We start from the raw sequence: 14,874 nt of genomic DNA on the forward strand, positions 1-14,874 counted from the left end.
ATTTCTGAGAAAAAATAAACATTGTGACGCTCAATTCATCAAACAGTTATTACAGTAAAATAAAACAAAACTAACATGCTTCTTTTCGTAACATTCCAAATTAAAGATTAAATACATATACATGTCTATACATACGTGCTCGGGGAGATCTCTGACTTTAATCGGTTTGTAAAGTTGTGTAAATATCAGCAGTAAGATCATTTAATGATCTTATCTCATTTTCTCATACTCAAGCGGATGCTGAAGACTCTCCTTCACTTTTTGACACTTTTCATAGCATAAGAAGAAGGAAAGCATTTCATAACATGCTTGGACTTTACATAATTTGACAAGTATTACATACACCGAAAAAAAAATAAAGGCTGGATTTACGCAAAAATATAGTGCATCAATTTTGCGTTTATTTTTTAAGTAAGTTTCACATGGAATTTTAAGCAATTTATGCCATGTAAAACTTACTTATAAAGGGTGTGCAAAAGCGTATTATTTTTTTACAATATACTATTACATTAAAAGTTAATTTATAGCTGTTAATTATTGCTGAGTCCTGTAAAAGATGTCTCTTATCTTTACTTCATCTTTTATGTTTTCAGCAGAAAAAAATCTAATCATAAATCTTAATCTTTTTACTGCTAGTGCTCTTATTCTTGAGCAACAGTCTCAACTCCATTCACAGGACAGATTATGTTTTATATTTTTATAAACCTGTTTCTTTCATTACTAATAAACTGAGCCAATAATCTGCCTATGTTTTATATTTTCTACATTGAACTTTAGGAAAATTGTCGTCTTAATTTGAAATTAATGTATTGAACTTAAAACCTGTAAAAAGTATTACATTGTGCGGTGGGAAAACTTCCTTTAAGACTTTGCAATGCAACTTTTGTGGGTTTAATAAAAAACAGGGTGCAAAGGAGCTTTTCACGAGTTCACACTTACAAATTAGTTAACAGAATTAAATTAGTAAACGTATTTGGCGTGCTGTCCGGGGAGAGGGCTCTGAGCAGGGAATGAGCCTGAAACACAGAGTATCCCCCCCTTAAGGAAATAACTTGGTGAGAGGAGATGGGGTGGAGGAGGGATTCTGAAAGATGCGAAGGATTTTCAGTGAGTTCAACTGTGTATATATGGCTTGCTTTCGAGCTGATTGGGTGTATTGTTGATTACCGATTGAAAGCGGCTGGTGCCATTGACTACTGATTGAAAACAGCTGAAGTCACTTAGGTATTTTATTTGACATGTTCCTCCCGAACTTTGTTAATAAAACATCATAAAGTCCCTACCGACTAGTTAAAATTCCCCCAAAATAGGCTTAAAAATCTGGTAATTACATCAATTTGAAGTTTTTACTAAGAAATGTATGTGTGGTTTTATTTCCTTCCCTTTTCTCTTTCTGTCAGTGACGTGAAGCCAAAACAACATCTCCTTGGTTCTTAGACACTTTAAAATGAACAACATACAACTCCATTTTCTATATGAACTTCTTGCTGTTGGATGTGTTGGAAACCTTTTTAGCAAAGACCAGGAGACGTGGTTTTCTCGAGCAGTAGTCTTTATTGCAGAAAACGAACTTCAAATCAGAGCATACAGCCGGAAGCTGAAGTCACCAAGTTCGACTTACTGTACACATGCATACATTTAGAGCCATTTGAAGGAGCAGTCCCTTCAGATGTAAACAATGCCTTCAGATGACAATATAAACATGAAAGGTTACAATCAGGCAAAAAAGGGCAACTGTAAACAAATCCCAGATTTGAACATGATAGCCTCACTGAAACAACTTCATCATAAAAATAAAGAAAGGTTCACACCTTTACCCTAAGAATCACCCATGAACAAAACGTCACCAGCTCGCCCAACGGAACATCTCTAAATCACCTAACTTGCATGTTTTTGTCCTGTGGGAAGAAAACCAGAGTACCTGGAGTAAACCCACGCAGACACAAGGAGAACATGCAAACTCCACACCAATAGGCCACCTGACCTAGCCGAGGATTGGACCGGGGACCTTCTTTCTGTGAAGCAACAGTGCTACCAGCTGAGCCACTGTGCCACCCCAATCACTGTTTAGTAGGGTCCAATTCATTATGGAAATATATGATGTCATGATTCCTGTTGTTTACATTGTGAAGGGAAGCTGTTGTGATACTGAGAGCAGCTGATCTTCATACAGATGATGCACACTTGATTCTAGGAGAACCAGACAAACAGAGAGAAGATGGAACATTTAAAGGAAAACACCACTGTTTTTCAATATTTTATAATGTTCTTACGTCAACGTAGAGGTTAGGGTTCAATATGTGCACTTAATCTTTGTACAGCATGTCGTGAATGTGTTAGCATTTAGCCTTGCCCCATCCATTCACAACAGGGATTCATTTAGAAGCCACCAAACACTTTCATGTTGCCCTATTTAAAGACTGTTACATGAGTAGTTACACGAGTATGGTGGCACAAAATAAAATGTGGCCATTTTTAACTCTTTCCCCGCCATTTACGAGTTCTCTCGTCAGTTAACTCTTTCCCCGCCATTGACGAGATAACTCGTCAATTAAGAGAAAAGGCTTCCCTGGCAATGACGAGAATTTCCGACTTTCCGCAGTATCGCTATTACCCACTGTCATGACTGCTGGGTGATCGATGGCTGTGTGTGGGATATATGTGTGTGTGTGTTTGTTTACCTGTGGTGCCGGTTCCTCGTGTGTTCACTAACTCCGCCCCCTTGTTTCGATGATTGTTCACCGGTGGTGTCTCGTTTACCTTTTCCTTTATATTGCACGTAGTCCTGTCTTTCGTTGCGCGCTCATTTGTTTGGTCACAGTCTTGCTACTCTGCCTTGTCTTGTCGGACGTTTCCCTGTTTCTTCTTCTAGTTACCCCAGGTTTGGATTACGGCATCCGGAGGCGCGTCTTCGCCTGGACCGCTCGCTTGTGGATTACACTTCACTCTACTGACTGTTTGTTTCTCGGATCTACTGGTTCGCCTCGTCTTTAGGCGGTACACCAGCTGTCTCAGTTTCCCACCGGCTGACTTCTTCACCCGTGAGTGGATTATACATTTTCACGACTGTGGATTACATTGACTTTAATGACTGCCTGTCTCTCGGATCTACTGGTTCGCTTCGTCATTAGGCGGTATACCAGTTACTTCCGGGTGTCTATATCTGCATCAGGAATCTTCAGTGGATTACTCCGTCGGTGAACTTGGATTACCATCTTCCATCTCCGCCTGTCATCCGCCGTCAGGGCGGCGTGTTTCATCCCTCTGTCGTGTGGGTGACAGTGCTGGTGTTCTCGACGGAGAGCGTGTGTGGATTACCAGTGACTTTGCTCTCCATCTCTCTCATTTTTCTAAATAAACTCTGTTAACTTGCATTTGTCTCCGAAGTATTTCCTGACAGATGAGCGCGCCACCAATGGAGGCAGCAAGTTTGGAGAGTCTGGAGGTGCAGACCGCCCTTCACCAGCAGGGGGCGGTCATTGAACAACACTCTTCTTTATTGTCTGCTGCGGCCAGAGATTTCAGCATTTTGTCTGAGCAATTCAAGGAACTCAGTAATCGGTTGGACCAAGTGGCACCGAACAGGGAACCTCCTGCTACACCCGGAGGAGCTGTTTCAACTGAACGGGAGCCACATACGGCAACACCTCCTACCTACAACGGCGATCCCAACACCTGCCGGTCCTTTTTGCAACAGTGCTCTCTCGTCTTTGCACTTCAACCCCGTCGCTTTTCTTCATCCACTTCCAAGGTGGCTTATGTTCTGACATTACTCACGGGAAGAGCAAGAGACTGGGGTATGGCTGCCTGGGGAGCTAAGGCTTCATTTACATTATCATTTGAGGCTCTACAGGAGGAGATGTTGAAGTTATTTGATCGTTCACTCAAGGGAGACATGGCAGCGGCCGAGTTGGTGAGATTACGGCAACGTAATGACTCTGTTACTGACTTTGCTATTAGATTTAAGACTCTCGCTATTTGCTGCAACTGGAATGACGCGGCATTAAGAGCTCAATTCCTCGAGGGTCTCACACCGGCGATTCAAGACGAGATTGCACTGAGAGAGCCACCCCCGTCACTAGAAGCTGCCATCGATTTGGCTCTGCGGGTTGAGCCTCGCCATCGGCAAAGAGATCTGCGTCGTTCATTTCGCCATCTGACGTCAGAATCAGGGGAGATGGTCTCGGAGAGTTCCACCGAGGAGCCTATGCAACTGGGCAAGTTTCGCATCTCTGCTGGTGAGAGAAGTCGTCGTCTGTCTAATGGTCTCTGCTTATATTGTGGCAAGTCGGGGCATCTGGCAGCTTCATGTCCGGTAAAAGCTCACGCCCGCCGATGAACCTGGGAGTCTCGGTGGGCGCATCGTCATTTAAATCTCCCGTAAGCAGTACCACTCTTCCTGTCATTATTAATTCCCATCATTCACAGGCGTTGCTGGATTCCGGTGCGGAGGCGTGTCTTTTGGATGCTGGGTTGGCCAAGTCCTGGGGTATTCCATTCATCCCTCTTTCCTCTCCTTTGTCTGCCTGGACATTGAAGGGTCAGCATATGGCTGTGATCACGCATCGTACACCCCCTGTGAGTTTGTTTGTTTCTGGCAATCATCGTGAGGAGATTGAATTTTACATTTTAGATGATTCACAATCACCAGTCATTTTAGGCCATGACTGGTTATCTAAACATAATCCTCACGTTGATTGGCAGAACAATGTTGTGTTATCTTGGAAGTCTTCGTGTTATGTTTCATGTCTTGGTCCTGCTCCTTCTTCGGTTTCTTGTTCTGTTTCACAGGTTCCGGCTGTCGATCTCTCAGGGGTCCCGGCGGAGTACTCGGATCTGCAGCAGGTTTTCAGTAAATCCCGGGCCACTTCTCTGCCTCCTCATCGGTCGTATGATTGCGAAATCAAACTCCTTCCCAACACTTCTCCGCCTAAGGGTCGTATATTTTCCCTATCTAAACCAGAAAGAGAGGCTATGGACAAGTATATCAATGACGCTCTTAAAGCCGGTCTCATTCGCCGCTCCTCGTCTCCAGCCGGTGCTGGATTTTTCTTCGTTAAGAAGAAAGACGGGTCTCTTCGTCCATGCATTGATTATCGAGGGCTGAATGACATTACTGTTAAGAATAAATACCCCTTGCCATTAATGTCATCAGCATTCGAGTTGTTACAGGGAGCGTGCGTTTTTACCAAGCTAGATCTGCGTAACGCTTATCACTTGGTACGTATTAAAGAGGGCGATGAGTGGAAGACAGCTTTTAATACCCCTTCAGGACACTGGGAATATTCCGTTCTGCCGTTCAGGCTTTGTAACGCTCCGGCTGTCTTTCAGACCATGGTCAATGAAGTGCTGGGTGACATGATTAACAGATTTGTCTTTGTGTATCTCGATGACATTCTCATCTTTTCTCCCTCCATGCAGATACACACTCAGCACGTTCGCATGGTTTTACAACGGCTTTTAGAGAACCAATTGTTTGTTAAGGCGGAGAAGTGCGAGTTCCACAGAAAGTCGGTTTCGTTTCTGGGTTTCGTTATTGCCGAGGGAGAGATTCGTCCCGATCCCGCTAAAGTTAAGACGGTGGCCGATTGGCCAGTACCCGACACTCGGAAAGAGCTTCAGCGATTTCTGGGGTTCGCCAATTTTTATCGGCGTTTCATCAGAAATTTTGGTCAGATCGCTAAACCTCTTACCGCTCTCACTTCACCTAACGTATGTTTCCGTTGGAATAGAGAGGCTCAGGTGGCCTTTGATGCGTTAAAGTCCCGGTTCATCTCTGCGCCTGTTCTCTCTATTCCCGATCCGGCTAAACAATTTATAGTGGAGGTGGATGCATCTGATGTCGGGGTAGGCGCCGTTTTATCTCAGCGATCGTCTATTGATGGGAAAGTACATCCGTGTGCTTTTTTCTCTCACCGGTTAAACCCAGCAGAACGTAATTACGACATAGGTAATCGGGAGCTGTTGGCGGTTAGACTCGCTTTGGGTGAATGGCGTCACTGGTTGGAGGGAACCTCGGAGCCCTTTCTGGTCTGGACGGATCATAAGAATCTTGAATACATCCGTTCAGCCAGAAGACTAACATCTAGGCAGGCTCGTTGGGCACTCTTCTTTGATCGTTTTAACTTCACTCTCTCGTACCGGTCTGGCTCGAAGAATACTAAACCTGATGCTCTCTCCCGTCTGTTCGAGAAGTCTGATTCAGAGCGGACTGAGACCATTCTCCCGGAGGGGAGGGTGGTCGGCGCCCTCGTATGGGGAATCGAACAGCGGGTGAGAGAGGCCGGTCGGGAGGGGGAAGTTCCGGAGGGGTGTCCAGCGGGTCGCCTATGGGTTCCTGAGCGGTTACGTTCCGATGTCATCCGGTGGGGTCATGAGTCCAAGTTTGTCGGCCATCCAGGTATTCGGAGAACGTTGGCTGCCGTCCGTCAGCGTTTTTGGTGGCCTTCTATGGCCACAGACGTCAGACAGTTTGTATTAGCCTGTTCGGTTTGTGCTCGTAATAAAGCATCTAATTTACCACCCGCTGGTCTGCTAAAATCTTTGCCCGTGCCCTCCCGCCCCTGGTCTCATATTGCCCTTGATTTTGTCACCGGCTTACCGGCATCTAATGGTAACACTGTTATTCTTACTGTGGTGGATCGCTTTTCTAAGGCGGTTCATTTTATTCCTTTGCCCAAGCTTCCTTCTGCAAAGGAGATGGCTCAGGTTTTGATTAATCATGTTTTTCGGTTACATGGTATTCCGACTGACGTAGTATCAGATAGGGGTCCTCAGTTCATCTCTCGTTTTTGGCAGGAGTTTTGTAGACAAATTGGTGCTACGGCCAGCTTGTCTTCTGGTTATCACCCGCAGACCAATGGGCAATGCGAACGGGCTAATCAGGATCTCGGTAGAACGCTTCGCTGTCTGTCGTCTAAATATCCGAATTCCTGGTGCGATCAGCTTCCGTGGGTTGAGTATTCTCATAATTCTCTTCCCGTTACGTCTACCAATTTGTCCCCGTTTGAACTTTCCATCGGTTATCAACCTCCCGTTTCCATCACAGGAGCCCGAGGCAGCGGTTCCGTCTGCGTTAGCTTTCGTACGCAGGTGCAGACGCACCTGGAGGAGAGCTAAGACTCTATTATTATCTAATTCCAGACGAACCAAAGCTGCAGCTGATCGTCATCGGCGACCTCCACCCCGTTACGTTTGTGGTCAAAGGGTATGGCTTTCTACCAAGGATCTGTCTCTCCGTGAGCCTTCTCGTAAGCTGGCTCCGCGATTCATTGGGCCATACAGCATTTCTAAGGTCATTAATCCGGTGACGATAAAGCTTAAGTTACCTCTTTCTCTTGGTCGGGTTCACCCTGTTTTTCATGTATCCAAGGTTAAACCTGTGATGTTTGCCCGCTATAATCCTCCTGTCTCTGCCCCTAACCCTCCCGCCCCTCGTCTAGTGGATGGTGCCCCTGTCTATACTGTTAAGAGGTTACTAGATTCTCGCCGCAGGGGCAGAGGATTTCAGTATTTGGTGGATTGGGAGGGATACGGTCCGGATGAGAGGAGCTGGGTTCCGGCTCGGGATATACTGGATCCTGGGTTGATCGAGGACCTCCGTCGGCGACAGGGTGAGTCTCCTGGTCCGTCTGGTGCCGGTCGTGGAGGGGGGGCTACTGTCATGACTGCTGGGTGATCGATGGCTGTGTGTGGGATATATGTGTGTGTGTGTTTGTTTACCTGTGGTGCCGGTTCCTCGTGTGTTCACTAACTCCGCCCCCTTGTTTCGATGATTGTTCACCGGTGGTGTCTCGTTTACCTTTTCCTTTATATTGCACGTAGTCCTGTCTTTCGTTGCGCGCTCATTTGTTTGGTCACAGTCTTGCTACTCTGCCTTGTCTTGTCGGACGTTTCCCTGTTTCCTCTTCTAGTTACCCCAGGTTTGGATTACGGCATCCGGAGGCGCGTCTTCGCCTGGACCGCTCGCTTGTGGATTACACTTCACTCTACTGACTGTTTGTTTCTCGGATCTACTGGTTCGCCTCGTCTTTAGGCGGTACACCAGCTGTCTCAGTTTCCCACCGGCTGACTTCTTCACCCGTGAGTGGATTATACATTTTCACGACTGTGGATTACATTGACTTTAATGACTGTCTGTCTCTCGGATCTACTGGTTCGCTTCGTCATTAGGCGGTATACCAGTTACTTCCGGGTGTCTATATCTGCATCAGGAATCTTCAGTGGATTACTCCGTCGGTGAACTTGGATTACCATCTTCCATCTCCGCCTGTCATCCGCCGTCAGGGCGGCGTGTTTCATCCCTCTGTCGTGTGGGTGACAGTGCTGGTGTTCTCGACGGAGAGCGTGTGTGGATTACCAGTGACTTTGCTCTCCATCTCTCTCATTTTTCTAAATAAACTCTGTTAACTTGCATTTGTCTCCGAAGTATTTCCTGACACCCACCAGGTAATTATACAACCCGGAAGTAACGCCACATGTGAAAGAGAAAGAACTCGTGTAAGTTTTAAAGATCGCTCTGAATTTTATCTCTATCTAAAGTCCTTTAAAAAATTGAATTATCTCAGCTTTTTGCTAAAAATTTGTTGTTTTTGAAGAAACCTACCCATATTTGAGAGGTGATAAAAAATAACTAATGAAGGTAGGATAAAACTTTTTTTAAGCAGAAGGTCTGTTCTTTCATTTGATATATTGCTTGTTATTATATTTAAAGAAGAACATTTTCTGGAAGGCATTCAACTTTTGTGAAAATCATTAAAAATGCTGGCACTGGCTGGCAACATATTTTAAAACGTTGGCGTGGAAAGAGTTAAGAGAAAATATTTGGATGAAAAATATGTGTTCCTGATGAGTTTTTATGGTAATCTGTAATACTGTGATTATCCACTAGATGGGGCTTTTACCCAATTTATAAAAAAACTGGAGCAAAAAATTATTTAATAATTTTACACTCCGTGTATGTTTTGATATTCGTTCTGAATCTGATCTCAAAATTCCTACACAAAAAAGCAATTATTTCAGCTTTTTGGTAAAATGTTTGTATTTTTGAAGAAAAATACTCATATTTAAGTTTATAAGCAAGGAAAAAAAAGATAGGATATAAAGTTTTTTCCCATTTTGATTGTTTGTTTGTTTATTGTTTGTCTAAAAGCAGACGGTCTGTTCTTTCATTTGATATATTTGTATGTTTAAATATTTTTAGAATAAAATTTTCCTGGAAGGCATTTTGTGAAATCACAAAAAAATGCTGGCGGGTAACTTTTCAAAAAAGGCTGGCGGGAAAGAGTAAAATGAATAAAAAATGAGAACTATATTGTGTGGCGGAAGAGCACTTAGTTTGCATCACTTCGAGCTCGGGCGCAGTAATATTGACTGAAGTTTGAGCGAGAGGGGGAGGAGTCAGAAGTGATGATGTTACGTTGATGTTATCGCCCCATTTAATTTGGTGTCACCATATTACTCATGTGTAACTACTCATGTAACAGTTTTTAAATAGGGAAAACATGAAAGTGTTTGGTGGCTTCTAAATTCATCCCTGTTTGGATCCTAAGGAATGAATGGGGCTAGGCTAAATGCTAACAAATCCATAATGGGCTGTACAAAGATGAAGTGCACTCATTAAATAAAGATAGGTATATATTAATTAATCTAAGTTGAGGTAAGAAAATAATAAAATATTCAAAACTGTGGTGTTTCCTTTAATAACACAATACTGGGTGTAATACTGAAACCTTCACAGTCAGAAAGAATTTCCTACCTCTTTGATTTTATGTCAGTTTGCTTCTTTAGATGAGCAGAATCTTTTCTTAATAAGAAAAAACCTGTTGGACCAACATTCACAGTCTTCATTTCAGACAAAGTCACTCTTATAATCACATTATATTGTAAATACTGAATTTACTTACCACATCCACACAGCTGCTATGAGGAGAAACTGAGGTAAAAACACCAACAGAGTGACTGTGTATTGACCTAATGCCGAATCCATTTGCACTTCAAAGAGTAACAAAAAATTAGCGAATGATCGATCAGCTGAAGTTTTAACACCAAAGTCAGATGTATGATGAGATGTTGTGTTACCTCTTACAGTACAGGAATACTCTTGTAGCTCCTCACTGTTGATTGAGTCCAGGTACAGCTTGTTTAATAATGTCAATCCATCTGTTACCTGTTGTCCATTCTTATACCAGATGTAAGTATGTTTGCTATCCAGAGTGCATTTGGTTAGACAGCTTAATATCACTTTTTCTCCATCCATCACAGTGGCTAGGTTGCTCGTCACCCGTGTATCTGATAAGAAAGGTCACCATGAAAAACAAAAAACAAAGAGTCTTGGTACTGATAAAGAACAAGCAGTTACCTGTAACAGTAAGAATGACTCCAGGTAAACCAGAAAATTTTGATTTGTTAGTGTTGATCCTGAATAGATATTGTCCTGAGTCGTTCATGTTGACGTCTTTGATTCTCAGTGTGTTGTCCATATACTCCACATGACCAGCAAACTGATGATCCTCACGCAGGTCCTGAAATTTGTCTTTTTTGTTGTATGGTAAATGCCAGTATGTTTCTTCTACTGTATATCCAGTGGGATGTGAGTATGAAGAGTGAATATCTACTGTTGATCCCACTAAAGCACAAACTCTTGTAGAGGTGTAAGACACATCCCAACAGCTACTGTTAGAAAGACCTGAAAGAGCCACATGTGCACACATATTTATAAAGCAGTAATGCAATTAAATGTTTGTTCATATGTAAGTAAATGTTAAACTCACACACAGGGGCAGAGGAGATTTTAAAGTCTGTACTAAGAGAACAGGAATAGGCAGCATATTCGCCAGATGACACAAAAATGCTTGTAGATTCTCTTAAATGTTGTCCATCTTTTTTCCAGCTAAAACCCTTAGGTTTTGAGGTTAAAGTGCAGGAGGTGTCACAAGTAAGTTGTAATTTCTCATTTTTCTTTGTAGATTCCTGTTGTATCTTCACCTGCAGAACTGAATAAAGTTAAACATTGAGAAACACTTAAAAATTAAAATAATCTGAACGATACTGATGAGAATGTAAATGTACCTGTGACTGTTAGATTGACTGTGACTGAGCTGAGATGTTTAACTCCATCCTTCATAATGAACATGAGCTGATATTCTCCACTGTCTCTCTCTCTCACATCTGATATTATGAGCTCTGAGTTGTACTTAGTGATCTCTTGATCCACTCGTCCTGAGTAATCTGAATCTAAAGTCAAATCTTCAGGTTCATCTTTGTTTCTCCAGTTTTTTCTCTGTTTCTTGCTAAACCAGAACCCAGTTTTGATGTTAGTTTTTAAGTAAGAGCACCTCAGTGTCACTTTGGTCTGCTTTAAAGCACAAATACTGTATTCCTGACAAGTCTCATGCCAGGAAAGAAATTTGAAAGAGCCTGAAACTGAAATGTTTACATACGAGATATAAGACAGATCCGTCTCATAAGATACTTAAGAAAACACTTAAATCCTAAACCCAGAAAGGGCAACTCATACTTCACTTACTAGCAATGAATTATACAACATTTACATTCTCATATTAAGGCCAATTCGCACTGGTCAACAAACCCAAATTCAGACGTTTCTTGTTCTTCTCATGTTCAATTGTTAGGGAATTAACCTTACCTGGAGTGTGTAGCAGTAGGATCAGTAATGAGACTGAGATGAAGTCCATGATGTCTCTCATTTGTATAAATTGACACTGCAAAACAACATCATATTTTGTCCAGACTAAAAGACAATGCACATTTAATTGTTTGTTGATTCAGTTAAAAGCTTAGATATACGTACATCATATGATGCAGGGATCACTTAACGTCCCTTGTTGATTTGAAGAAAAGAAGTTAGTTAAAGCTGCTGCAACCCATGTTATGATGTCTGGTTCCTATTATTTCCTAAGAGCAGTGATGAGGAAATGACCTTTTAACAAACTGAATGTTTGGTAGTTACCAATGCATATGATGTTTTATAGTTTCCAATTTATAAAGCACTCCCTTAGAGAACACATGTAACTGAGAACTTTTCTTTGTCATTTTCATTTTTATAAACAAATGAAAACATTGCAGTTGTCCATATCTAGGAAGATATTTATACTGTACACTATTTATATCCACAATACATACACATAAGCTGCATTTGTCGGGCATATACATAATCAAGATTTTTTTAAATTTCAGAAATGCAACCACTATATACAACATACATAAACACGTTTAGTGGAATTATGACCAAAAATTTATATTTTGGTCTCATCTGACCACATGACTTTCTCCCATAACTCCTCTGGATCAAACTTAAGACGGGCCTGGACATGTGCTGGTTTAAGCAGGGGAACCTTCCGTGCCATGCATGATTTCAAACCATGACGTCTTATAGTTATTACCAACAGTAACCTTGGAAACGGTGGTCCCAACTCTTTTCAAGTCATTGACCAGCTCCTCTCGTGTAGTTCTGGGCTGATTTCTCACCTTTCTTAGGATCATTGAGACTTGTCTGGAGCCCCAGTCCGAGGGAGATTGACAGTCATGTTTAGCTTCTTCCATTTCCTAATGATTGCTCCAACAGTGGACCTTTTCCACCAAGCTGCTTGGCAATTTCCCCGTAGCCCTTTCCAGCCGTGTGGAGGTGGACAATTTTGTCTCTAGTGTCTTTAGGCATCTCTTTGGTCTTGGCCATGTTAGTAGTTGGATTCTTACTGATTGTATGGGGTGGACAGGTGTCTTTATGCAGCTAACGACCTCAAACAGGTGCATTAATTTAGGATAATAAATAGAGTGGAGGTGGACATTTTAGAGGCAGACTAACAGGTCTTTGAGGGTCAGAATTCTAGCTGATAGACATGTGTTTAAATACTTATTTGCAGCTGTATCATACAAATAAATAGTTAAAAAATCATACATTGTGATTTCTGGATTTTTTTAGATTATATTATGTCGCTCACAGTGGACATGCACCTATGATAACAATTTCAGACCCCTCATGATTTCTAAGTGGGAGAACTTATTTTCCTCACTGTATGTGGCAGGATAAAGCTGACACCAGAGCGGATTTTCACACGCTCACACATAAATTGCACAAACACTGTTTCTTAAGAGTTTCCTTGTGTCTCAATCAGTTCCCTAGCTACAGTACCTAGTTATTGAATTAGTGGTTGAAGTGATCATCCCTATATCCCTTTTCCTTTGAAGATCAGAGCTCTTGATCTGTATACTTTTGAGCAGTGGCGGCCAGTGACTTATCTTCTGAGCGGTGCAAAATGTAGTTTTGAGTGTGATGTGAGTGGCTCGTTATGTCAAAATACGTGTTTGTTGCATCATGTGAACCTATATGCATCATGCGTCATTTAAAATATATGCCTGCTGTATACGCATCAAAAGGGTTTATGACAAAAGAGACTTTCATGTTTACAAAATACTTGCAAGGCATTAATTTAACACTAAACTCTGATTACACTTGAGATTAAGTGAGTATCTGGCAAAACATGAGCATCTCTTTTATTATAAACACCTTTGAAGTGTCCACAGCAGGCTCCTATTTTGACCTGACAAGTGATGCACATAAATTAACATGACGTGCTGAACAAATATTTTGACATGACGAACCACACACATGACGGGTTAAATACAGTTACATGTTATGATGTGCGCTCTCAAAAAAGTCACTGGCCGCCAGTGTTTTTAACCCTCTGGGGTCTAAGGGGTTTTTAGGGCCCTGGAGAAGTTTTGACATGCACTGACATTTGTGCTTTTTTCAGTTGCTCAAAAACATAATAATGGCAAAAGTCTTATAACACTGTGTTCAGCACAAACTGGGCTACTATACTATATGATCAACATGTATGTACATGTTTGTATTTTTGAGAGAAAAATGTTTATGCGTGGTTTTTGAAAAAGCTAAATTTTTAAGTGACTGATATAAGTAAAAAAAAACTCATACTAAACATGTTTTCCCAAGACTTTTCAAAACAGGATCTAGTAGTCTAGAGTTTTTTCTTTAAAATGATGTGAAAATCATTCTGCTTACTCATTTACATAAGACAATAATATTGATTTACAATTTCAAAGTCACTTTTTGGTTAGGAAGGCAATATGCAAGGAGGCTGGATGCTCTTGAATAGTCTGTGATTGACAGCTGAAGAACAAAACACTTGCATAATGAGCTGCATAGGCTAATGAGCCTTTAGGCAGTAAGACGACGCGTTGTTACGTGTTTGTTTGTGAAAGCAACACAAAAGAAATGCCTTCCCATGCGTGATCCTGCGTTAAATAAACTTACCGTGCAGAGATATACGCGAACAAACAGGGTTTTAGATGTGTTTAGATCCGTCTTAATACAAAAGTGCGTCAAATATGAGGCATTGTGTGTTTGTGTGTGCGTTTGGCCGTCGACCGCGTCTGACGGAAGCACAAAGAAAACATAAGCGCCTGGAGATGACTTGTATTTACAGGCGAGAGAGCATACTTTATAATTTTACCACAAAGCGCGTCAAATATGAGGCATCTTGTGTTTTTGTGTGCGTTTGGACCTCGATCCCGTCACACTGACGAAGCACACACTCGCGTCTTTTTGGAGATAACTTTATGCGCGAGTAAACAAGTATGTGATGTTTGCAATGGCACCTTTTATAAGAATACCACAAAGCGCGTCAAATATGAGGCATCGTGTTTGTGTGTGCGTTTGGACATCGCGTCACTGACGAAGCACACGCACTCGCGTCTGTTTGGAGATAACTTTAGGCGCGAGTAAACAAGTAGATGTGATGTTTGCAATGGCACCTTTTATAAGAATACCACAAAGCGCGTCAAATATGAGGCATTGTGTGTGTGCGTTTGGACATCGCGTCACTGACGAAG

The 14,874-nt window shown here is 42.0% G+C and overlaps 1 protein-coding gene across 1 annotated transcript; it reads right to left on the reverse strand.

The window, feature by feature from the left end:
- Positions 1 to 1,438: 1,438 nt before the first annotated feature.
- Positions 1,439 to 11,942, reverse strand: LOC129454234 (uncharacterized). The gene is made up of 9 exons (XM_073865659.1): positions 11,813 to 11,942; positions 11,648 to 11,723; positions 11,071 to 11,424; positions 10,773 to 10,994; positions 10,361 to 10,687; positions 10,081 to 10,290; positions 9,906 to 9,993; positions 9,758 to 9,821; positions 1,439 to 2,190 (listed from the first exon to the last, which is right to left on the reverse strand). The coding sequence occupies exons 2-8, from the start codon at positions 11,706 to 11,708 to the stop codon at positions 9,773 to 9,775; spliced, it is 1,311 nt and encodes a 436-aa protein (XP_073721760.1). The 5' UTR covers positions 11,709 to 11,723; positions 11,813 to 11,942; the 3' UTR covers positions 1,439 to 2,190; positions 9,758 to 9,772.
- Between the last annotated feature and the right edge of the window lie 2,932 nt (positions 11,943 to 14,874).

The sequence above is a fragment of the Misgurnus anguillicaudatus genome, unplaced genomic scaffold (genome assembly GCF_027580225.2).
Source record: "Misgurnus anguillicaudatus unplaced genomic scaffold, ASM2758022v2 HiC_scaffold_32, whole genome shotgun sequence".
In the NCBI taxonomy this organism is placed as follows: domain Eukaryota; kingdom Metazoa; phylum Chordata; class Actinopteri; order Cypriniformes; family Cobitidae; genus Misgurnus; species Misgurnus anguillicaudatus.

What these genes read in the sequence shown, in the direction of transcription:
- LOC129454234 (XM_073865659.1), bottom strand. Translation starts at nt 11,708, where the DNA reads ATGAGAGACATCATGGACTTCATCTCAGTCTCATTACTGATCCTACTG. An exon ending in CCTACTGCTACACACTCCAG is followed by an intron (nt 11,425 to 11,647) that starts GTAAGGTTAATT and finishes TAAACATTTCAG; the next exon opens with TTTCAGGCTCTTTCAAATTT. An exon ending in AGTCAATCTAACAGTCACAG is followed by an intron (nt 10,995 to 11,070) that starts GTACATTTACAT and finishes AACTTTATTCAG; the next exon opens with TTCTGCAGGTGAAGATACAA.